General features: G+C 44.6%; 1 protein-coding gene across 1 annotated transcript; it reads left to right on the forward strand.

Moving 5' to 3' along the window:
• Window positions 1–655: 655 nt before the first annotated feature.
• Window positions 656–25,080, forward strand: LOC114912128 (ATP-binding cassette sub-family B member 7, mitochondrial-like; the record flags this gene model as incomplete). Its single annotated transcript, XM_029257489.1, is given in 16 exon segments — window positions 656–691; window positions 958–1,044; window positions 3,053–3,172; window positions 9,825–9,957; window positions 12,313–12,581; window positions 16,554–16,642; window positions 16,751–16,838; window positions 19,213–19,387; window positions 19,669–19,826; window positions 20,998–21,007; window positions 21,010–21,160; window positions 21,598–21,727; window positions 22,073–22,115; window positions 22,118–22,243; window positions 22,955–23,058; window positions 24,744–25,080. Coding segments are annotated over 16 exon segments (1,884 nt in total), but the record flags the coding sequence as incomplete, so codon positions are not given.
• Between the last annotated feature and the right edge of the window lie 563 nt (window positions 25,081–25,643).

Raw genomic sequence — 25,643 nt, forward strand, 5'->3', positions numbered from 1 at the left:
GCTGAGTTTCGCAGAAACTTCAGACAGGAATAAAGTGCACACATGCACACTGGCTGAAGCCGCTTGTCCCAAGCGGGGTCGCAGCGAACCGGCGCCCAACCTGGCAACACAGGGCGTAAGGCTAGAGTGGGAGGAGACGTACCGGGACGGGACGGCAGTCCGTCACAAGGCACCCCTAGCGGAATTCGAACCCCAGACCGACAGAGAGCAGGCCCTGGCCAAGCCCGCTGTGCCACCATACCCCCCAAGAATAAAGCAAGTGTATGCTATTAGGCATGGTGCTAAAGTTATCTCATCTGTGACTAGACTGATACAGCACAGTTAGCAACTAATCTGTAATGATCGCTTTTTGAAATATGCATTGTATAGTTAAACGATTGCTTATTTTGTGCCCAGTTAATTAATCCTGCTTGCAAAATTTCATGTAAGACTCTCATGAGTTGGTTATTTTACAGTCGTGCTGGTTTCTCTTGTTTACCTATTGATGTAAGCTGCCCTTGACAGAGGAGTCAGCTAAATAAATGTGGCATTTTGTTGCACCACAATTTTATTTGTACTAAAGCACTCCACTTGTCCTAAAGCTTTGCTGCTCTCTACAAATTGTGTCTTGCAGTTAGGCACAGGTGGGAGGAGTACTGTTTGGACGAAACCTAGATGTGAAAACAGCAGACGGATATTAGACGGTGCTAAGGTAAGTCTGATGTCTGTGGTTTGGCTGCTGAGGGTTATATGCAGTATTAAGGATACCTTCTGGAATGTTACATTTAGTTATGAATAAGTGTTTTATTAAACTGCGTTTTTACAGCATCACCTCAACACTTGACAGTAGCTGCAATACGTGCTGGTTGCTTGTATTTCTTGGATGTGCAGCATGTCCTGGTTTAGGTTTAGAATCTATCACGGGTGCATGAGTGATGTGAATGGAGCCAGCGGTAAGCGCGTCTGCGTGTCTTTCAGGACCTGCACCTGTGGCAGCTGACGGGGAAGCGGACATGTTGGCACGGTCATGCCGGTGGGGGTCTGAACGCAGATCCCAAGAATGTGGTAAGGCTTCCCAGCCCTCCTCTGTCCTGTATGTCAGAGGCTGCTTAGTTTCTGCTAATCTGGTAGAACCAGCAGCCATGTGCTGTATGTTAAGCATTATCAGTATTTAACATCATACTCAATTCTGTGGTTTAATGCAGTTTGATAATTGTGTATCAGAAAATGTATAATGCAGTAACAAAATGGTTGCAGAAAGGGAATGAATTGATTTACTAGATGGGTAGTGTTACGGTGGCTTTTATATAATGATATGCTTGAGGTGAATAACCCTCTATATTTCAGTGATTATACAGTGAGTACTTCTTGAAATATTGCGGTAGTTTGAGAGTTCAAACTTGCAGATACTAAATGAGGCATGTCAACAAAAGTCACATTTTCATCTTTATGTGAAAATAATCTCATGGTGTCTTGTGGAATGAATCACTGTGAGGAGTGTAATCATTGTACTGCTTCCCTTTGTATATTAAATAGGTAAGAGATTTCTTCTGCTCCCACTGTTACATTTTATTGCACTGTTACAGTGCTTCTGTATTATCAGCACACCCCATATTCACTGAGGCAGTTTTTTTCTTCCTAGTTCTGTCTATGGTTTATTTCCCGTTTATACTTGTTATATAATTAAGGTTTAATTTATTTGATACATTTTAATTGGTGTTTAAAATTGTGCGCACAGTGTAATGAATATAAAACAAACCAGTACACATCTTGGTGAAGTTACCCCAGCGCTAACTCACCCGTGATCCATAACTGCATAAAAACTGTAATCGGAGAAGGAAGGTAAAACAATAATAGAAAATACTAGTAACTGTATATGAATGTATTTGGACTAACATTTGGACAGACACTAAAGCAAGCAAAGAGGAAGGGGGTCGAAGGTGAATAAATGACAGAAAAGAAAAGGAGAAACGGGAAGATAACCAATAATAGATGACAGAATTTAATTCAGCACATTATTATGAATGGAGAAGGAATAGACAAGAGATAAGAAAGAAAAGAACAGAAAAATAAGGCCTTTTTAAAAGATTTTTCAGTTATTAAACTGAAGCTGTAGTCCAATCTGAGATTGTCTTCACTGAAGGGGAAGAAAAGGAATTGTTTGTTCCCGAAAAATGTGTTCTTGCCGACAAGACTAATTGAAATGAGTCGACATGGTTATTCGAACAATTAAAACACGGTTTTGGATTCCACAGATGAGAATTGATTATATGTGAATGACTGAAGTACTGATATTCACTCTTCCATGTAGGATGCAGTCTGTAATGGTATTCTTTCTTTTTACAGATTAGGTACTGTTTGTTTACAACTGGATTAAGCCAAAATGCAAAACAAATATGGTTTTTGTCATTTAAGAGGCATCTGAAATAAGGGTTTTAGTATCATTGGTCACGGTTGAAAAGCATACAGAGAGCTGGTAATGAAGCAACAGCAGATTCTTTGGAAACTTATAGTGGACTTTGCGCATTGTTTGAACTTCTGTATGATTGCCCGAGCCTGTCCTTCTGCTTCATCTAGTCCCATCCTCATCATGTGTGCTTCTTACATTTGAGCAATTTGCTGGCGCATCTGAGAACATCTGTGCAGCTACAGGGACCAGGGGAGGATGACGATGAGGATCAGAGAGCTTGTTCCACTGTTGCTGTAAAAGGCTTTGGAAATGACCCGTGCCAAGATGATGGTGGGCAGGGCCACACGGTGACATTTGTTGTTTCCTGTGCCCTAGTGCTGAGATAGCAGCAGCACTGTATCCGAAAATAGTATACTAGTCACAGCTTCAGGGAGAAATGTTAAGCCAAAAAATACATCAGTAGCACCATACTATTGCTGCTGCTAACATCCGCCTTTTTCCATGCCTCACCGCTGCTGTGCTTTTAGACTTGAGGATTTCACTGTAGAACAGAAGACCCCGTACTCTTCCTGTCACAGCAAATGGGAAGACCTGAAAGAGGTTCAACGCAGGCTTGTAGAAGGCCGCTGTCCATTAACGTGCATTGTGATTTTCTGTGAACAGCTGAAAGAGGTGGACTCCAGGAAAATCCTGGCGGCGATGCTGTCATACGTGTGGCCCAAGGACAGACCTGACTTACGGGCACGAGTAGCCATCTCTCTGGGCCTGCTGGCTGGAGCCAAGGTAGGAGCCAACCGTCCTGTTTGTGGTCATACCTGTTTCAGATCTGTTCACCACTTGGCTGTCTGCTTTGTGCACTTTTGTCCCTATCCATTTTCCTTCATTTACATTTTGCCCTGTGAAAAGTTCAAATTTGTACCGTCTTGGTGATGTCACTCTGCATGCAATCAGTTACGTTGATTTAGTTTCAGCATAATCTCCTTGTAACTTTATTTGCGCTCCTCTCTTGCTGTAAATACATTATAAGTAGTCGATTTATAACACGTGCGACTTGCAACAACTCAGGCTTGTGACAGCTGTCCCATAAATCTTATTGTATAGTTTCTGAGTCTCGATGTTTGGCCTTATCGTCTAACAACAGTGTTCCATCTGCTGTACGATAACATTGACTGGCTGCAGTGCTACAAGATGCTGTTTAACTCAGTTGGTGCATCTGTGAGCAATTGTGTTTTAATTCCAGAAACATTATTTTATTTACATAGTGTTTTTTTCTTTGTGATTCGCTTTACTTTTATGTAAAATGTCTAGGAAATGAAAACAGGAGTGTTCTGGTGGTGCTAAAAGGAAAAAGCAAAAGAAAACAAATTTAAAAATGAAAGGGAAAATAGTACTGCAACACAAAATATAATACTGTATATGTACTTTGTTATTCTATGTTGGTGCTTTAACATGAATAACATGAAATTTGTGAAAAAGCATTACAAACCTCGTTTTCCACAAGCATTCATGCATGTTGTTTATATATCCTTATGGTTCAAATAATACACCAAAAGGGGTTTGTGCCTTACAGCAAAGTCGACTTACAGCGAGGTTTTCGGAACAGAACCCTGTCTTTAATAGGAGACCACCTGTATGGCCATTAACTCAAGTCTTTTCACACCGCTTAAAGTGTGGCACCCATGGGGTGAACCAGGTGCAGACTTTAGTGGTGGATGCCAGCCACTTACAGAGCAGTGCTGTTCCCTCAACTGCAATGACAACTGTGTAAGTGCCTGCTCGACCGCAAGCGTCACCATGAATGATGTGAGGGAAAAGCAGATCATAGAAGCCAGTTTGTGTTCCCCAGGCCACCCCAAAACACAGAGTTGAAGCCCAGCTCCTCATTGAAGGGTACATGGTAGTTTACCTGTGTGCAGCTAAGGAGCTCTGCCATCTACTAGTAATTAGTTTGTCCAGCCCCCCTCCTGTCTACACAGTAACACAAATCAGCCACAACATCATTTTCCATCGTGAAAGTAAGGGCCGTACCATTTCTGCACTCCAGCGTATTTGTTTTCTTCCCTCAAATGGCTGTATATTAGCTGGAATCGTTGACCTTGAGATAGTATTTCTGAAGAGCTAAATTGATTTCACTTTGATGGCGGAGGCAGCCCACGGTCTCAACAAATCAAAATCTACTGCAGTTCATTGCCATGAAGAAGCGTGCCTTGGACCCTGTAAGCACACAGTCTGGATTTTCTAAGTGCTGCTACTTTCACATCTGACTGGGAGGGTCTTTTCACTGCAGTTCACAGCCTCGCTCTTGTGAGTATCTCAGCGTTCTGCACAGAGTCCAGGAGGTCGCACCGTGATTATACATAATGACATGGTAATTCAGGACAAGAGCTAAGAGCGCTTAAGTACATCTTGTCGGTAATGTGCGAGTCGGCAGAATGCTGTGTGTTGATACCATGTGTGTTTAGGGTGGCGTTCATCAAGCGTGGTCCCGGTGCATCCCTGCATGGTTTTTATGAGCTGTTTGTTGAATGAATGATAAGGCTGATATCACATTAAAGTGAAAGCATGAGCTAAAGACTCTAATATGTATTAGTCACCGAACTGGCATAATGATGAACAGACAGTTAAATGAAAATATGTTGCAGGCTCCAAGTTTGGCCCCACTTCTCTGAATAATACGTGTACGAATTTGGGGGAATATATATCTTGTAATTAATATTTGTGAATTAATGGTGAGTGAGCTTTGGGCCAACAGTGTACATTTTTGCAAGGCTTGATTGAAAGGTGTTGGGATGATGCCTCTCATTCCACATCTGAAGACTGCTCAGGGCTGCTGACCTTCTCCTTCGCACACCATTATGTGCATGCACGCGCACACACTGCCTGAAACCGCTTGTCCCAAGCGGGGTCGTGGCAGGCCGGAGCCTAACCCACCAACAGGGCGTAAAGCTGGAGGGCGAGGGACACACCCATGACGGGATGCCAGTCTGTCACAAGACACCCCAAGCAGGACTCGAACCCCAGACCCACAAGAGAGCAGAACCCGGCCAAATCCGCTGCGCCACCACGTTCCCCCACTCCATTGCAGGGATCCAAAAATTTCTCAGAAGGAAAGCTTTTTTTTGTTTGTTTTCCTTTTTGTCATTGTCTTTTTCACCCTTCTCATTAGATTAAAAATCTTCTCCTCCACATAATGTATAATCTGCTCCATATGCTTGGTTGAATATTTCAAAGGTCACTTGACTGCTTTTCCTGAGCATTCAATCTCATATTTTGCTAAACAGCTGAAGGAACATCACTCTCAAGCAGCTGTCCCAAAATAGGGGATGAATTATCGGGTATGATAAGTGAATGACTAAAAGGAATTCAATCCTAGCACTGCTGAACAGGTAGACTGTGACATTTGTGGTGGTGGGGTGGAGTGGGGGGGGTCATCATAATGTATTTTTCTGTGTTAAATACTGGGTCTTTTACCAAGCTTTGTGTCGTATTCTTAACAGCCGGTGTAACGTGAATTTCAGCGTGTTACCAGCCCTCTTCCGTACAGACTGTGGGAAGCATAGATGCAAGATGGTACACATTTTATAGACAAAATCTGTCAGAGAATTGGAAAAACTACGACTGTGCTGCTATTAATTAGTTCTTGGACCGGGTTTTCACATGGGGCCATATTTCCATCTATTTTTCCACATTCTCCCAAGGCGTGGGGATTTGTGGCCCTTTGCGTTTTATGATCCTGTATGTGCAGGATTAAGATAAAGATTGGCAAGGCGGTGCTGAAAAAGGGCAGATAAACTCCAGTTTTATCATTTAATCAAAGTTGCTCTGTCCCGCTGAGCTTTCGGTCTCAGTTGCCCCATGCGGGGGAACACGCCTCCGAGAATGGGCACTTAGCTCCTATTGCTTTGCGTGGACTGCCTTCTAATGTTTCACGTGGATTCTCCCCTCTGTCGTTTGCTAATGTGATAATTTGAGGACTGCATTCTGTCCTCGTCACCCCTCCTTGTGATGTGACGCAATAAGCCATAACGTATTGTCAAAACACTCTTGATGCACTTTAGTGTGATTACAGCACAGCTGTCTCAAGTCTGCCTACAATGGGGTAAACAGTCATCCTAAGGCAAAGAAAGTATCATTTATGACTGTGGAATCCTGCTTAGACACAAGGGTGGCACAGCAAGAGGGCGTTGATTCGATCCTCGCTCAGTCTGTGTGGACTTTCCATTTTTTTCCCCCCATGGCTGTGTGGGTTTCTCCAGGTGCTCTGGTTTCCTCCCATAGTCCAAATACATGTTGTTCAGGTTCACCCATAGTGTGTGAGTGACAGAATGTATTCCACTGGTATGGATGAGTGACCCAGTGTAAGTAGTGTATCTAGCAGTGTAAGTCACCATGCTGAACAAGGTGTTTAGGCTGATAACACTACATGGAGTTCATCGGAAGTCGCTTTGGAGAAAACTGTCTGCCAAATGAAGTAATGTGAACTTAGGCCTCACTAATTTACATTTATTTATGTACCTCATATTTATCTCCAGAGTGATTTACAATGTTAAGCTACTGACCATTATTTACCCATTAATAAAATTTTTTTACTGGAGCAATTTAGGGTATGTATTGTAAAGGTACTGCATCCGGAGGTGGGATTCGAACTTAAGTCCTTTTGAGTGGAAGCCGGTATCCCCAATGCTCAAAACTTCTTCCTTATGAAGTCAGTTGCTTAGTATATCTGCTGCCTGACGTCCTTTGTGGCTACATAGCTTAGATTGCTGGAAAAAAAATGAACGGAATGTGTGTTTTTTTTTTTTTTTTTTTTTTTGTGTGTGTGTGTGTGTCAGTAATTAGAGCCTGGTACACTGCTGTGTTGTACACGACATTCTGCAGTCAGTTTACAGCAGCACTACAATTTTCTAGTTGCTCGTGGCAACCTGAACCACTTGTGATATCATCCATAAATGAAGCTGTCAGTTTTAATACCCTTTTATTGTGTCATTCATTTTTTTATACTTTGCATGCAGAAAATATGCAGATTATGGTGATAAGAGAAACTAGGCCCCCAGCCTAGTTGTAAGCAGGTATAGAACAGTGGTTAAGGGTATGAAGGTTCCCAGTTCAAATCGTTTCTCCTGCTATTGTGCAAAAGCTAATTGCCACCAATTACTTGAGTAAAAATACCCATCTGTACCAATGGGTTACATACCTTTTTAGAAAGTATCATCTAAGCTACGAGTTCCCCATTGAAAAAAATAGGTAGCAACAACAGTAGCACCTCTTTGATGTCTAATTTTAAAAAATTAGACATTTGGAAGTGTATCGTTTGTAATTTTATCTTTTAGTACTTAATTCATAAATATCTCATGTAAATTTTTGTGGAAAATACCATAATGAATTGTCATTTCTTTGTTGCTACGTGTTACATTTACATTACATTTATTTATTTAGCTGACAATTTTCTCCTCTCTGTTTTTCTTTTTGACATAGTCAAGCATGGCTAAAGACAACTAATACTACTAAAATTACAGTAATTATTTATATTTAATTTATTAATTCACTCTGAAAGCACTTATCAAGTGCAACTCAATTGTTTTGTCTTGGTGTTCAGAATTATACTGTACTATACTGTATAAAGCTTAGACTTCTAATGCTATACACAAGCCTACCTCGGAAAATGAGCAAGAGAAATATAACCGCATTTGCATTTATTTGTTTAGCAGACGCTTTTCTCCAAAGCGACTCCCAATGAACTGTATGTAGTGTTATCAGCTCTCACACCTTGTTCACCGTGGTGACTTGCACTGCTAGATACACTACTTACAATGGGTCATTCATCCATGCAGCAGTGGAACACACTCTCTCTCACTCACACACTATGGGTGGACGTGAACAGCATGTCTTTGGACTGTGGGAGGAAACCAGAGCACCCGGAGGTAACCCACACAGACACAGGGAGAACATGTAAACTCCACACAGACTGAGTGGGGATCGAACCCATGTCCTCTCACACCACCCAGGTCTTGTGAGGCGGCAGTGCTATTTGTGAATTCAGAACACGTCTCTTTAGTGCTCACTACTCTCTGGAACTCCTATGTACTCCATAAATTTGCGTTATAATATCAGTCACAATTACCTTTATGGTTCCTGTCAATTCTACATACTGCTACTCATATAATGTTATTGTTAATGTGATTTTTTTTTTTTTTTTTTTTATTAAAAATGTTTTCTCCACCAATTTTACATGCACCTATCTGTGTAACGTATGTAGATTTACACACTGGCGTCAAACAAAGTGGCTGTATGTAAAGAATTGCGTGTCTCTATCTCTGTTGGGGAACAGATGTAGCTTTGGGGAAAAGCATTTGCTTTAAATGAACAAATGTGCATGAACATGGTCATTAGACCAATTATGGTTGTCATATGAGAGGTCCTTAAAGGTCACCTTTATTTTAGCTGCCATTTTAGTGTCATTAAATGACAAATGGAACATGTTGCAAACATTTCTAATTTTTCTTTAACAGAAGTACGTGCATAAATATGTGGTGTTCTGCCACATATATCTAACAGATTGTATAGTTGTCACTTGTGTACCTGGTGGGTTTGTCCTTTAGGTTCAGGCAAAGGAGCTGACTGGGGATGGGGTGGCAGTAGCAAGGCAGGAACGGGTTCAACAGCAGCCTGGCACAGACGGGGAAGGGGAGAGAGTGACGGACGGACGGACGGACGGGTGGGTGGGTGGGAGGGAGGTGAGAATGAAGCCACAGGTAAAGCTGTGCTGGGTCGCACTCTCCGTGGCAGCCCCGGCTCCATCACAGTAATTGGCTATTAAGTGAATCGCCAGTCGGAGCAGAATTGAAATGTCGCCGTGCTCTCGCACTCCGAAAGGTCACCTTGCGACAGAGAAACACCTTGCTCGTCCTGATTGGCTTCGCTGTTCACAAGCGTGCCTCATGGCGCTCTTGCTCCGGCTGCTTTTTTTTCCGGCTAGTGCATGGCGACGCTTTGTCAGCTTTTTTTTTTTTCTTTCCTCTCTCTCCTCAAGTGTCCTCAAAGAATGTCATTTCGGTTATGTGTTTTGTTAATGAAAGATCATGTTTTGCTGATTGGCCGTCATCTGTATATGGCACATTTGGAGCAGCATAAAACTGTTTATTATAAAGACCAGCCGTACTTTCACGGTGAACATGTGACCTAGAGTCTGGGACAACCCCCACCCCCTTGGGCATTGTGACCAAGTATTAGTGCAGTTTACTCGGTGTACCCAAGCTGCTGTGCTTTGGACGGCTGCACATGCACCCGCACCCATCACAGCCTGCTGATTGGATGAATCCATTCCTGCACTGTTATAAAATTCCCCGGCAAGCTTTTGGTCATCATGTGGAAATGGGAAGCGCTTTGCTAATTGTTTTGTATCTCTCTTTCGATCCCTCACCCACCCACTCCCCAGGTTACCAACATCATGGTGCCCTTCATGTTTAAATATGCAGTGGACGGCCTGAACCAGATGTCGGGAAACCTGCTGAACCTGAGCGAGGCACCAAACACCGTGGCGACCATGGCGACGGCCGTCCTCATTGGCTGTAAGTGCTGCCCCGCTATCTCCTGGCAGGTGTTGACTTCTTCCCAGAAAGGTGAGCGTGTATTATGTAGAGGCTGACCTTTCGGAGCACATTCATTTTAATGTCACTTTTTTTAATCCTCTTTTATTTTCTGGTGATTTCCTTTCTTTCGCCTCCACAGTGGATGCAGTCCAGCTCTCCTGTTTGTGTTCTTCATTAATTAATTTTGCGCTGTTGCCGGCACCGCGTTGACAGGCACAAAGCCAAAGGCTTGTCAGTAATGGGCCGACCATGAAGACAAGATTAGGGGCTTTGTTGTCGCACTGTCTTGCTGCACAGGGACCCCGGTACAGAGTGCGCCTTTGCTGTGCTTTCTCGAGCTGTGTGCCGGGGGTTGATTTGATCAGGCTTTTATTCAAGCTCCGGTAGCGAAGGCCTCCTGCTGTGCGCGTGTGTGTGTGTGTGTGTGTGTGTGTGCGTGCGTGCGTGCGTGCGTGCGTGCGCGTGTGTGCATGCGCACAAATATGTCTGTGCGCACTTAGGTTTCAGAACGTTGCCTCTAGCCTGCGATTTAAGAAAGGGATGGGGAACGAACATAAGCGGTGTCAGCAACGGTAAAATGGAAACCACAAAATGTTTGCCTGAGATTTTCTTTTGTCACGGCTGTCCCTTTGATTGGTTGATTGATTGATTGGATCCCGCCTAATTGCTCTCGGAGCAGCTGAGGGGCTGCGCCCGCTCGACTTGATGTGCTCTGCGCTAGTGGCTATCCTGCTTTTAAAGGGCTATTTTTGCCTCCTAATGCCTACTTTTCTCTTTTCCTGCAATGGAGCGCTGTGTGAGTCGGCGTCAGCGGGGACCTCATGCAGTTGTACACATGAATATGAAAGCTTGGCCCGATTTGTGAAGTTTGCCGTGTTAGTTGGATGAAAAGGAGAGAAAATCAAATAAACGCTTTGAGCAGTTCATTTCGGCAAGCAAATCTCCCTTCCATCGGGTGGAATTCGCTGGCGCGTCAACTTCCTCAGGAGCTTCATACATTTAATGAGCCCGTTTAAGGGTGCCGTACAATGCGGATGCAGAATTAATTGGTGTGAGGGGTGAGTTCAGCTCCTGTGGCAAGCAAAGGGGGGGGCAGACTTTTGTGAAATGATAAAAGTCAAATCGGATTGGTACGTGGTTCTTCCGAAGCAGTCTGTGCCCTGACACACTTTTAAGTGTTTCGTACCCAAAGGGCTCCTCGGGGTCAGTTAAACAGATTTTTGCCAGAGTTTCTTGGCCATGACAAGTGGCACCGTGTTTGCTTCTTGAAGGCCTGAGGCCACACGCACCGCTGCTTGCGTGATCGCAGCGAAAGCGACACTTGTTTCAGATATGTTTCCGTAAGAAATCTCTCGTTTCCAACAGAACGGCAGCTTTGTAGTTAAGGAGGTGTGCGAGTGAGACCTGATGTCTGTCACCTCGAATCGGTCATTATTTTGTGCCTTTGCAACCGGCGTCGGATTAGAACCTACCGCCGGACGTGCAGCTCAGGCACTGCTGCTCCACTGTAAATACACAACAGTAAAGCGGCAGTAATTTTAACTGCTGAAGTGGGGAAATGCGATGCGGAGCAGATGAAGACGCTGACACCCAGCTGAAAGGTAGTGTCACTAGGAAACGGTGCTGTTTGTGGTCTCCGATGTGAGCACAGCACCAAGGTACGAGGGCAAGATAACACTGTAAGGCTTCTTTGTGTAGAAGTCGCCCTGCTGTTTTCTTGTCAGCAGCTAGAGGCCTTTTCCTGAGTTCTTGCGAAAAATGTGTGCGCCAACACAAGGGATGTTGGTTTCAGGAGAGGAAATACATGAATAAAATTCACCGTAAATCTAGTGATTCTAGTGAAGTACCGCATTCTGTAAAAGGTGTGTAGCTATGCTAACTCTAGATCTATTGTATGAAGCCATTTTTTTTGCATTGCATACGTGGATACACCGGTGTGTTGTGGGAGTTTGCAGTGTTTGGGGAGATGAACGTGAGCGACATACAACGATTATAAACTAGTGTTTGTCTGACACCTTTATCCAAGGTAACTTAGTGTTAGATACATTGCACTGAACACCCTACAGTTGTTCACCAAACTTTACACAATGTAATACAGAAACACACGCTATGGGCAGTTCAGTCCATCTGAAATATGTCTTTGGATGGTGGGAGGAAAGTCGCTTAACGTGCAGAGAAAATGCAGACTCCAGACAAGCTGAATGGGGATCAAACTCATGTCCCTTCTTGCAGCCCAGGTCCGGTAAGATGCCAGTGTGATCTGCTGCGCCGCTGTGCCACCTTTACATTCTCTTAAACGTGTGCCAAGTCCCTTCTGTCTTGTCTTCCTGTCAGATGGGGTGTCACGAGCCGGAGCTGCTCTCTTCAACGAGTTGAGGAATGCTGTCTTTGGGAAGGTCGCCCAGAGCTCTATCCGCAGGATAGCCAAGAATGTCTTCCTGCACCTGCACAGCCTGGATCTGGGATTTCACCTCAGTCGCCAGACGGGAGCGCTGTCCAAGGCCATCGACAGGGGCACACGAGGCATCAGCTTTGTGCTGAGCGCTCTGGTCTTCAACCTGGGGCCTACCGTCTTCGAAATGGCTCTCGTCAGCACTATTTTGGTAAGAATATTCCACATCTAGTAGTAAAGCTGGAATGTAAAGTAGGTTGTGTTTGTCGTCTTCAGTTCTGTCGTGTGTTCTCTGCAACCATTTCTCCCTAAAAAAAAATCGTCCCTTAGGGAGCCACAGACAACAACCCTAGTGAAGTATGAAATGTATCTTTAGTCTTACGACCAAAATTAATCAGCCTTCTTAGAGGCTATGAGAACCAGTTGAACATACTGAACATTATCTCGTATCTTGAGGCCAGTGTCAGATATCCCACGTTGCTCCGTAACTCCATTCCATAAGCTATTTTACTTCCTGCGTAAGAGTTCAGCTTCATTGTTCCCAGGAAAGCTTACAGAGATTTAAGTTTAGGATCAAAGTCTTTTGTCAGGCCTTGTTTTCTCTTGCCCTTGAGGGCAAAAAATATATGGAGGGGAAAAGAACTTAAACTTAGGCCTAATCAGGTCCTGCAGGTTTTTGGAGCAGCCAAGAACAGCGTGTGTAAGTGTGTTTCTGGCCTCCTTTCAAATGAAAAGGAACACAGCAGCAACTGTAACGGTAAGAGACTGCTGTAACGCCAGGCCTTTTCATGTCAGGGTGATGGGATGCTCAGTTATGAGAGATAAAGGCTGTATCTCAGATGCTTTGTGGCTTTGTGGAGCTGCCCTTGGCTACAGCACCCTGTCCGTAATCCAGCAGCCTGGGACTCTCAGCGTGCCTGTCCTTCTTGCTTAGTTGCTGCTCGCCTCTGATTCTGGGAGTGGCACAACAGGCTGGAAGGCCAGGCCTTGTGCGTCCCGTCGAACCTGCCACCTTGTAGGTTATGCTGAAAACTCCTGTCTCCATGCGTAGGGGTGGGCTTTGTGCTCATGTAAATACTCGGTCATCTGTTGCCCGGTCAGCCGATTCTCTCAGGTGTGGCAAAAGTGTGAGCACCTGATTCTGCTGGGTATGCTCAAGCACGAAAGGTAGCAGTGTATTGATTACAGTGGGTGTGGTCATTGTGCAGTTAACACCGTACGCATTCAGCAATGGCAAACTTTATAAATAGTTCCATTTTTCGACCATGTTCGCTCGTGCTCAAGTTAGAGACCGCTCTGATGAGTACGTTTTCGTTAATGCTCATCTCTGGTGCCGAACCTGCGTAATCTGTGATAAAGATTGGCCTCTGCGCAGGTGGCACAACTTGTGCATGTGCATTGCTTAGTAGTGTGCAATGAATAAATGTTGATATTCATTAAATATTTGGTAAGACGGACCTAAATTGTACATTATAATCTATCCCTAAGTTTAAATAAAAATGGATTTCCATTTTTTTGCTGAAGGGCAATAAAAATACAGTGGAAATTAATTGTAAAATAGATAGTACATGTATGTTCTCTTTATATTTTATGCTATAGTGTGTTGCTTATTTTCTGCATCATGTGGCTTTATGGACACAGGTAAGAAATAAGACATCGTCTCCATCAAATACTATGATTAAAAAATGTGGGTCAGCTGTGGCTGACAACCCCAGAGGGAGATGTGATTGTGCTCTCGTGTTCCTCGAGTATTTTAGGTTTTTTAATTTTATTTTTTAAATTATTTTCCCTTAAAATGTTGCATTGAAATGGCAAAAATGGCTCATGATGAACCAGACTTTGCATCTGCTTTGTATTTAAACTTATTCACTGGCTTCTGCAGTGATCTGACTTCATGTGAAATGGACTTGATGTACATAGCTTTCAGCTGAGTTTATTTTATTGAGTACTCTTCTAACCAGAGCGAACCAGGGTGCTGAAATACAGATATAACACAAGTAATTTGCAATAGAGTAAAACAGTGGAGAGGAAACAACAAAGTCGCAGACAAATAAAACACCGAGGGTCCAAGCAGCAGTGGCTACCCACCCCTTGTGGGCATTTTACTGTGGTGACAGGGGACCTGTATGTTTAGTAAGTATGACTGTCAAGTCTATGCTGTAGTCCATAGATGCTATAATTTGTTGTGCAAGTCCATGGTTTTTGGTCTTATTGGTCGTGTTACTTTATTGGCAAAAGCCATTCATAATAATGCCAAGCATCCTGGGTCGGCGGTGCCTCCCGTGCCATTGCAGAGTACTGGTAAAACAAAAGAGAAAGGGATAGCAGCAAACTCTACAGCTCTGGTAAACAACAAACAAGAGTGCAGTGAATAAACTGAGTATCTCTACAGCTGGTAAACAAAGGAAAAATCCAGGCCGAGACAGAAGGAGCATTCCTGATGCTGCCTGGCAGGTTATTCCAGAGTTTGGGTGCTAGAGGAAGTAAGCTGGAAGAAGGCCATTAACTACCTAAGGATTTCATGATCTGCTCTAAATTTAAATGGAAGCCAGTTTAGCGAATAAGGAACCAGAGTTTAATGGTCATATTTTCTGGTTCCATGACAATCCTTGCAGCAACATTGTGAATCAACTGCAAGCCGGATATGGCCCGATACGGACAGCCCATTTAATAAAGCATTACAGTAATTGATCTGGCTCGAGATAACTGCATGGACCAGCTTTTCCGCATCTTGTCTTGATAAAAAGATCTTCAGTTTACCTATATTTTTCAGCTGGGGGAAACAAGACCTAGATAAAGCAGCAATGTGAGAGCCGAAGGATAGATTGGTATAGAACAAAACGCCCAAGTTTCTAGTGCATTCAGAGCAGTTAAAATGTAGTCTTTAGTGCAGAAATGATTGGTTTGCAGAGTACAGTATTCCCACCAACCATGAGTATTTCTGTTCTTTCAGCATTCAGAGCTAATAAGTTATTGCCCGTACATTATTGTAATTCAATGGAGCAATTACCTAAAGACAAAGCGTGCAAGGCCTCATTTGGTTTCACCGAAACTAGAGCTGACTATTGTCAGTGTGAGAATGAAAGCTAATATTTTTCCCCCCAATAACATCCCCAGTGGTAGCAAATAGAGCGAGAATGGTAACGGACCCATCACTGAACCTTGGGGAGCACCATAACTAACCTTGCACAAGAATGAAGAGGTACCATTTAGTTTTCTGCACAAATTGCTGACAATTTGATAAGTACGAACGGAACCACTGAAAAGCACTTCTTGATATTCCAACCAAATATTCAGTCCTACTGATTAAAGTATTGTGGTTAACAGCGCCACTCATCAGACTTAAGTCCAACAACATAACTGAGGTATTTCCAGCATCAGAACAGATGAAAATGTCATTTACATCGGTGGAAGCTATCTCTGTGCTATGACCAGGGCAGAAACCAGGCAGAAATTATGTTGGTTCACTAAATGTGATGTACTGTAACGTACCTCATAGTTAAATATTTTTAATCAACATCTAGTGTCTTGTGCTGTCTCCCGTCTAACGGGAGATCTGAAAGAGTCGCACAATATCATTGTGCTTCAAAAATGGGTAATTTCTGTTTGCGTGCAGGTTATTTCAATGGGTTGCCTCTTCCTGTGTAAATTCACTGCTCTGAACTCAAAATGGTTGCAGTGTTCTTCCTGTAGTCACAAGTAAAAGCTGTGAGAACCTTGCGTGTCCTGGGAACGTTATGATGACGCGCTCCTCACTCCAGCTGGTCCAGTAACACAAAGTCGCGTGTTCCCTCAATAAGCTGAGCACGCACGTTCCATTCTGTATTTATTCATCTCCTGATTTTCCCCAGGCTTGTCATCCAATAAGTCATATGACCTCATGAAATGTGTCATCCAACCCCCCAGCTCCCACAAGTGAGTTTGATTGTGATATTTCCCTTGGTCAGTCATGTAATTATCACAGTCAGAAACAACTGTCGCAATGCCAAATTCCAAAATACACAGTATTACATAAATCAACATCTAAATTCTTGCTGTGGAGCTGGAGTTATGCAGGGTTAATAATATGAATTATATTTTGTTGCGAAGGCAGTGCTTTTCTGGAACTGCTCCTTAGTATTTCACTGTTATGAGCATGTGGCTGTTTAATTTCTAAGGGTGCTGTGCTTCTCTTCCTCTTCAGTATTATAAGTGTGGCGGCCAGTTTGCCTTGGTTACTATTGGGACCCTTTCAACGTACGCAGCATTCACCGTTGCGGTCACACAGTGGAGGTAAGCCGTTTTCTGTGCCGTTTGCGTGCATTGGTATTTGCGTGTGCCCTGGAGTTTGTGTTGGATCGGTCATTCAACAACATTACTGACTGTAGACCTCGTCTTTAGGACCCGTTTCAGGATAGAAATGAACAAAGCTGATAACGACGCTGGAAACGCTGCCATCGATTCCCTTCTGAATTATGAGACTGTGAAGGTGAGCCCCGGTCAACCACCCCACCGTTTGCGAGGCACGCACACTGGTGCAAACATCAGCACTGCCTACAGAAAAGACCAGCCTCCAAGCAAGGTGTCGCACATCAGCGTTTTCGGTTTTTCATAGGTTCACCGCGTTTGGCTCTTTGTTGTACTAAATATCAGACATGCCTGCAGAGAAGTTTCATTTTATGAAAATTAAATCTTAATCAGAACCATCATTCCCAAAATCTACACTACATTATATAGAGGAAATGACAAACCCTCATTTTCACTACCTTCGGCATTTGAAGGTTTTAAAATGGCAATTATCTTACAGTTGAGCCATTCACTTGTAAATGCAGTTCACTGCAGGGCATACATGAAAATATGAAAATTAAAAATTCTTACTGTGTGCCGTGTATATTCAGCACCAAGTGGTGACATTTCTTAAATAATTGAGCGTATTTTCTTGCTACATCTGTGTTGCTGTTTTAAAAAAAAAAAAAAAAACTTTCCCTGTTAGCCTGGAGTGGAGACGTATGTTTTGTGCTGTTCTTTATTTGTTGTCACAGATGTGATTTGGTGTTAGCGCAGCTTATTTTAGTATCGCTGTAAGTCAGTGTGCATATTTAATTGGATCTCCTCCCACTCAAAATCCGTTTCGCCTGCACAAAGGCTTCCGCTGGATCCCGACCGGAGCGTGCGTCCGTGTCGTTGACGTCACAGTCGAGCTCGTCGCCGCCGCACAGCGCCCGCCCTTTGATCACTCCTTCGTGTTTGTAGCACGCGTTGCGCTTCACCCGTCTGCGGTGCCACGAGATGACTGCAGCGTCCACAGCACTTTCTCGCCTCTGAAACGTACTGTTTTGCGCTCAGCCCCTGCGTTCTCCGCAGTGGGGCGCTGTGTCGAGAGCCTGCTGTTCAGTAGGTTAACGTACTTTTTAACGCCGCTCAACTGACACGTGTTAGAACTGTATTTCTTCCATCTGTTTCTGTAACGAGCCAGGATGGAGGAAAAGATGGAAGAAATCTTGCATGAGTCATGATTTTGTTGGAGTGTACTTACTCCTTTCTCAGTTGTTTATTCTTTATCCATTATTGTGGTTATTATTATGGTTTACTTTTAATTGCACTAGGTTTACTGTTATTGTTTTCACTCACACGCTCACTTTTGAGAACTGCTTGTTGTGGTCAGGGTCACAGGAGTCCAGATTCTCTCTTGGAAGCGCTGGGCTAGTGAGGCCCCTTGGAGCCAAGCGTTCATTTACATTCACGTAAACCTTTCTTACATATGGGTGGCACGGTGGCACAGAGAGTAGTGCTGCTGTTTCACATTGCTTGGGTGGTGCGAGGGGATGTGGGTTCGATCCCCACTCAGTCTGCGTGGAGTTTGCATGGTCACTCTGGATGAGTGACCCACTGTAATTAGTGTCTCTAGCGGTGTAAGTCACCTTGGTGAATAAGGTATGTGGGCTCATAACACTACACAGAGTTCATTGGAAGTTGCTTTGGAGAAAAGCGTCTGCTAAATAAATGTAATGTAAATGTAATGTGTTTGAGGCCCTTTTTCATTGTTGAGAGAGATTCAGCAGTTCTGAGTGAGAGAGGTCATGCCACCACATTGGAGCCAGAACCAAAAACCTTGGTGCTTTCCATAGAGCCTTTTGATGTAGAGCCTCAGCACTATGTTGCGCTCCAACTCCCAGAGCTGGGAGTCTGACAGCCATGCTTTAAGATAATCCACACAGATTAACACTAACCCAGATGCTTTTTTTTTCAGTACCCTGCTTGCTGAATAGTCCACAGGTTGCTAGCTGGAAACATACATTTTTTATGATGAAAATAAAATTAAAAAAAAAAATCCCTTACTCTTAAATTATGGATCTGTGCAAGTCGCCTTCTTGTAACAAAATATGGACTGACAGAGAAACAGAGGACTTGTTCTCTTTCAGAGCCTTCGCACTGAACGCTTATTATATTGTTTCATCCAAAGAGTTTGTCCCTTGTCGATGTGTCACTTTGGTACAATAAGTACAGGATGAACGCCCTCGAAAGTGAGGCACAGACAAAGCCATATGACGTAGCGCCAAGGATTTGCCTGGTGCGCGTCCGGGAAAAGGCTCAGGCAGCAATGTCAAATGAAGCTCTGGTCCCATTCCAGCCGCACACATCTCTGTAGGGCATCTTAAAAAGGCGGAGAGTGGAACAACTCAATCGCGGAACACTCCCCGCGCCTCGGGGTGCCAGAGGGAATTAAGATTTAAGCCACCGTATCTCTCGCTGCAGGTTGAACTCTTCCCCCCCCCCCCCCACACAGTTTTGACAACGTGTTTGCTTTCTGGCTTCACAACCCCCACATGCCACGTTACCCATCCCCCATGCCCCCCCCCCAGTATTTCAACAATGAAAAGTATGAAGCAGAGAGGTACGATGGCTTCCTGAAGACCTACGAGTCAGCCTCCCTGAAGACCACGTCGACGTTGGCCATGCTGAACTTTGGGCAGAGCGCCATCTTTAGCATTGGCCTGACCTCCATCATGGTGTTGGCCAGCAAGGGCATCATGGCAGGTAGGAAGCAGCTTCCCCCAACCCCCGTTGCCCAGGTACACCAGCCGCAGCTGCTCGCTGAAACCACTGACCCAAAAAGGACAATTTTTCCAGTTGTAATATCTGTGAAATAATGTAATTTATGCAGATGAGACCATAGTTAATGAATGATAAAGAGCTGGTTAGTCTTCTAGCATTCAGCAGTTAAGCTTAAAAACTTGTGGTATAACTATTGATTGTTTATCCTGTACAGCAAAGACAGCCCTGGTTTATGACATTCTGTGCCCTCTCGCTCTGTTCAGGCACCATGACAGTTGGGGATTTGGTGATGGTCAACGGGCTGCTCTTCCAGCTTTCGCTACCTCTCAATTTCCTGGGCACTGTGTACAGGGAGACCAGGCAGGCCCTCATTGACATGAACACCCTCTTCACCTTGCTCAGCGTCGACACCAAAATCAAGGTAACCGAGACATGTCGCCCTGTCGTTGTGCTGGTTTGTCAGCTCGCTCGTCGCTTTGCCGTTAGCTATTTCTGGTAGAGCGACAAGCGGAGGGAGGCGGTTTCCAGCGCTAAATAAAAACTGGTTGGTGCCGAACCAGAATGTCAAAAAAAGTTGTGATGACAGGAAGGGTCCTAGACCCCCGCATCCCATCACAAACGCATCTGCAGATGAAGCCCACAAGCCAGCTTTGTTTGTAAACGATGCTCACAATCAAAAGAGCGGCGTGGGCATTGACATTTTGGTTTTGTTCGAGCAGACGATTGCAAGGCGCCCGCTGCATGTTCTGTGATGTCGAAAGGAGAAGGCGGGTTGTGACGCCGGTCCTAGACACCCCTCAATTACGTTGTGAAAATCGGTTCGCAGCGTTTTCCTGTTTTTAGCTGTTATGTACTAGGGCTCTGGAAATGGGAAAATTATTCAAATGAATGAAAGCTGTTTAGGTCGTGAAAGCACAGACGCCAGCTGTAATAAGTATATTCCAGACACGGTCAAAATGGCTGTACTTCATTCCACTTAATCCAGATGGTCACGCAACTGTCAATTAGTAGTCCATCAATAAATTAAATCAAGAACACACTGCTCTCACAGTGCCGCTCCGGGCTTTTACAGAACGTCACGCAAAGTCTTTAACTCCTCGCACTCGGTTGCTCAATCGCGTACAGCTATAATTCACTGAAGTATCCAGTATAATCTAGTGGACCTTTTTATTACAGGAGGCCTTTAGAAAACATCAGGATGGGAGGAAAAAAATTCCATGCGATGGCGAGGTGGCCGAGCACATTTGAGCTTGATGAGGCTCACTTTTCACGCGGCCCATTCGTATGCAACCTGTAATTACCATTATTAAAATCTGTCCAATTGTTTCCAGCAATCGGTAATGGTTTTCATTGTGCTTCTCTGCATGACAGCACAGCATATCAAGCCATTACTGACCCGCTAATATGATTTTGAATTAATGTAGATGTAAAATGAGTGTAAATTCCACACTGTTGCGCCGTATAGGCACTCAGTGATGTGCGTGTGGGATCGTTTCTGGGTGGCAGATGATGCCGTGTTCGTGGCGATGGTGGTGTTGGGGTGCGAGGGGTCCTCCGGATGCCCTGACTACACCTTGTGCGCTTACTCCTAGGAGAAAGACCTGGCCCCCCGCTGGTGGTGTCGGCCCAGGAGGCCACCATCCGCTTCGAGGACGTATACTTCGAGTACCTGGAGGGGCAGAAAGTGCTCAACGGGGTGTCATTCGAGGTGCCCGCCGGGAAGAAGGTCGCCATCGTAGGAGGCAGTGGCTCCGGGTGAGAATTTGCCACATGCCATGTGCTTTAAACTGTTGGAAGGACTGTGGTGTGACCTTGCAGCGCAAAGCCCGTGCCCCCTGGTGTATCCCTAATGGTCTCTCCCTTTCATGTGGACATTGGCCAACCTCTCTGGTTATATGAAATGTCACCAGCTGCTGTCTCTACCTTTAAGTGAGCATGCTGCGAATGCTGCTCCCTCTCATCACACAGGCCTGGGAGATCAATATGCCTTTCTTCCACAGCGGTCCCTTCATTATGTGTATAATAACCCACCAGTGTCGCATCTTTGTGTGTCCCAGTTTAGGGTCAGTAGACCCCCAGTCTGCAGCTCGCCGCTGTGTGGTGAATACGGAGGTCAAGTTGTTTTCTTTTTTGCATGTTCCCCTCCACCCAGAAATAAGTGTCTGTCCCTGTGCTTCCTGTGTCTGTTCCAGGAAGAGCACAATTGTGCGCTTGCTGTTCCGCTTCTACGAGCCCCAGCAAGGCAACATCTACATTGCGGGCCAGAACATCCGTGACGTGAGCCTGGAGAGTCTGAGGAGGGCCGTGGGTGTTGTTCCGCAGGTCGGTGAATAGACTGGTGCAGGGAGTGGGTTTGTAAAAGGCACGCAGGCAGGCATCTGGGTTCACGTCTGCGAGTGTGCCTCTCTGTGGAAATCCCATTAGGAGAGCTCCTCGGCTTACTGTGGCAGATGATTCACGCTGATGTTGCATCATTTAGATCTGATGGAACGGAACCATTTTTGCTTTTCCCCTTCACTGTGTGAGCCGGTAAAGAGGTGTGCTTAAACACGCTGCCCTTTGACACACTCGCCTTGCCCCCAGTGCATCATGTAACAGGACTGCCTGCCTGCAAGGCCTCTGTGTGATAGGATCTGTGTTTTCTCTTCCCCACCGGGTTTCTCGCAGGATGCCGTGCTCTTCCATAACACCATCTATTACAACCTGCTCTACGGAATGTCCACGCCTCCCCTGAAGAGGTGTACAGGGTTGCCAAGCTTGCGGGTATCCATGACGCTATCCTCAAGATGCCCCATGGGTATGAGACCCAGGTGGGGGAGAGGGGCCTCAAGCTCTCAGGTGAATGGAGGTTCCTGTTTTGGGTGGCTCACCCCAGCACAAAGGTGCTCTCTTTGTCTTTCAGGTGTAGTTTATGATTTACACTGAAAAACGCATGGGTATGATGGGCTTTAAGAACGCGTTTCTTTAACGAACGCGGCTTTTAAAGTGTGGCTTATGCTAAACGATTTTCTTTCCTTTTACTCTGCCTGATGAAAAGGTAGCAGGAATAAATTAAAACTTTTAGTTCACATTAGGAGCTCATTCCCCCTCCACCCCCCTTCACGGGGAAGGCTGGAGTTTTTGCTGTACAGGTCAGACAGAAGCAGGGGTGATCGCAACCTGTTCCATGGCGAGGGCTATATATATCAGCCGGAGGCAGGCTGTCTCCGTCAGAGAGCGCGTCGTGTCCGCGCCCGGCGGCTCACCTACAGCTGAGCCAAACACCTGTTACACACGCTTCTGTTCCTCATTAACGGCTCGAGCTGCTGAGGTCAGAACGCGGTCGTTGGCTGCTGAGCCTTTACAGAAACCTGACTTACACTGAGAGGCGGAGGGAGGCAGGAAGCGGGGGAAGGAAGGGAGGAAGGAAGGGGAGAGAGAATGAAGAAATGCTACTCCTATCGTTCATGGTTCTCTCCATGTTCTGTGCGTGTTGGTCCTACCAGGAGTCACGACAGGTACGCGTGTCAGTTCCGCTGGCGCTCAAGATGCATTTGTGTGTGCTTTAAGGGGGGGAGAAGCAGCGCGTGGCCATTGCCCGGGCCATCCTGAAGAACCCGCCCATCCTGTTGTACGACGAGGCCACGTCTTCCCTGGACTCCATCACCGAGGAGGTGAGCAGTGCCCTGTGGGATAGCTGTCTCCTTAAGCATGCTTTTTGCCAGGCTCGTTGGAATCGGTTAACCCTGTTAAAGGTACCCTGTAAATCAGAGGCAGTGAGGGAAAAGCTTAGTTCCTAGAGATGGAATGAATTTCTCCAGCACTTAGTATATATTTTCCACACTCTTTCATTGTTGGTTTTCTTACTCTGTAACCTAAACTTCTGGAAAATTCTGTGTGAATTTTCTATTATGCGATTTTAGATTTGTGTGTATTTAATATATATATATACACACACACACACACACACACACACACACACACATATATATATATATATATGTTACCATACATCTGCGTGGAAGCACACACTTTTTTATGTAGATAGTGCTACTAAAGTTATTGCTAAAGCAGAACTTTATTTGCTTTGCTAACTTGGACTCTTTCTCCTCTCAGAAGACATTTTTCATATCAGTGCTGTCAGTCACATCAGTATTTGCAGTTGCAGAGGAAAATAAAAGGTTTTTTTTTTTTTTTCTTCCTCCAAAGCCAGGATGCTGCTTATTAGATATTGCGCGGCAATTCCAGCAGGGCTAGCGAAACCTGGTCAAGGAACGGTGTGGTGCTGTTGTACAAAGGCATTGTTGGCATTCGTTGTGTTAGAACTAACTGCATTTATACTCCTTATGTAGCTACACTTGAGTAATCTTTCAGCATGCGGAGTCTGCAAAGTAAATTCAGATTAAAGTCCAGCGAGAGATGAACACATGGAATGCAGAGTCATTTGCACAGACATATGTATATGGGGTGGGAATCCTGAGTACCTGCTCAACACAGCCCACTGGCTAGCTCCGTCAGCACCTCCACTACGCTGCCCGCGGTTTGACCACTTTCCACAAAGTCAGATCTGGGCACGTGTTCAGGCTGGTGTTCAGTAGGTAGGCAGCATGGGGTGTAGTATATAGAGCTGTCACATTGCAATCAGAGGACCCGGGTTTGAATCCCACCTCCTGCTGCTGTACTCCGAAGCAAAGTACTCACCCTCATTTGATATAGTAAGAATTGCCCTGCTATAAAAATGGGTAAATAACTCTCGGTGGTTTAGTATACAAACATAAGATTGTAAGTTGCCTTGGACAAAGGTATCAGCTATAAATTAATAAATAATAAGTTAAAAGCAATGTTTATCTGTCATGAAGTGAGACAGACTTGAAATAGTTGGCTTCAATCCGTACATAAATTTTAATTTTCACATGTCCCGGGGGTGCAAAATATGTGATTCTTCTTTCTTCCCCTACCCCTTTTCAAAAAATTTTCTATTATTAAGAACAAAAAATGTGTCACTTGAATTATTTACCTTTAATTAAAATTCAGAAAAAGAGCAGCACAGAGCACAAGATGTCTTGGGGGTTTGCCATTGTGCAACACCTTAAAATCCACCTTGAATTTGGTGGGTGTTTTCCACTGTGACTTAATCTAAGAACAACATTACTGGTGGGGAAAAATGTGACAAATATGATAACAGCAGTATGTTTAAGATATCGACTCCCCCCCCCCCACAACTGAGTCAGCTTTAACAGATAACCTACCAGGAATGATACGTAGGCCTCATTCAACGGACAGTTTAACAGCAGTGTATTAAAAATAAAACGTTGTTAATTTGTCACACCTGAAAGTGAATTTTATTATCTCCTTGCAGAATATATTGAGCGCCATGAAGGAGATGGTTAAGGACAGGACGTCTGTCTTCATCGCCCACAGACTGTCCACCATTGTGGACGCTGATGAGATTTTAGTCCTGAATAAGGTAAGGATAACACTCTTTGCTGTCCACGATATGTACCGGTGTAAACCTGTGCCATGAAGAGCAGAAAACCATATTTGGTGCGGATGCTATGGACCTGTCATCTCAACTTCTGACCTCAGTTTGCTCATTTGCAAAGGTCACATGGCCAGCGTCAGTCTGCCTCCTTCATCACGGACCAATCATGTGCTGCTATGGAGGATTGGTAATTACCGATTGGATAGATAACCCAACACCCGCCCTGGCAGCCAGCAATTGGCAGGCAGTTGTGTCAAAGCCAGCTGTGATAGGCTGTCGATTGAAGCCCCACCTGGTCCTTGAGGGGAGCAGCGGAGATGTTGCACGTCTTCTGGTCACAGACAGCGAACTACATCCTGGCTGCAGCTGGTTCGCTCTAGTTGTTTAGAGGTTCTGAATATAGACAGACTGAACTTTCTCCAAATTTGACACTTGTAATTGGTACACAGTAAATTAGATTGTTCTGCCCTTCATGTCAATTGACAGATTTAAATGTTTCATTAGTTATGTTTCTCGGTTTCCTGCATCATCGGTAAATTAGCTTCCCTAATCAAATTAATGTTACTTTATTTTTAAAATACTTCTAATAAAGTAAGGGTAAGATTATTTAGAAGATGCCCCACAGTCAATGAATACTGTATGTTGACTGGTAATTATATAATCCTGGTTTCATGTAATTGTCTACAGCAAATTTATTAGACTAATTAAGCAACTGTGGAATTGGCTGAAATGAGGATGAGCGTGCACTGTGGCTCCTCATGAGCTTGACTCACCTCG

Source organism: Scleropages formosus, chromosome 13, assembly GCF_900964775.1.
Source record: "Scleropages formosus chromosome 13, fSclFor1.1, whole genome shotgun sequence".
Lineage (NCBI taxonomy): Eukaryota > Metazoa > Chordata > Actinopteri > Osteoglossiformes > Osteoglossidae > Scleropages > Scleropages formosus.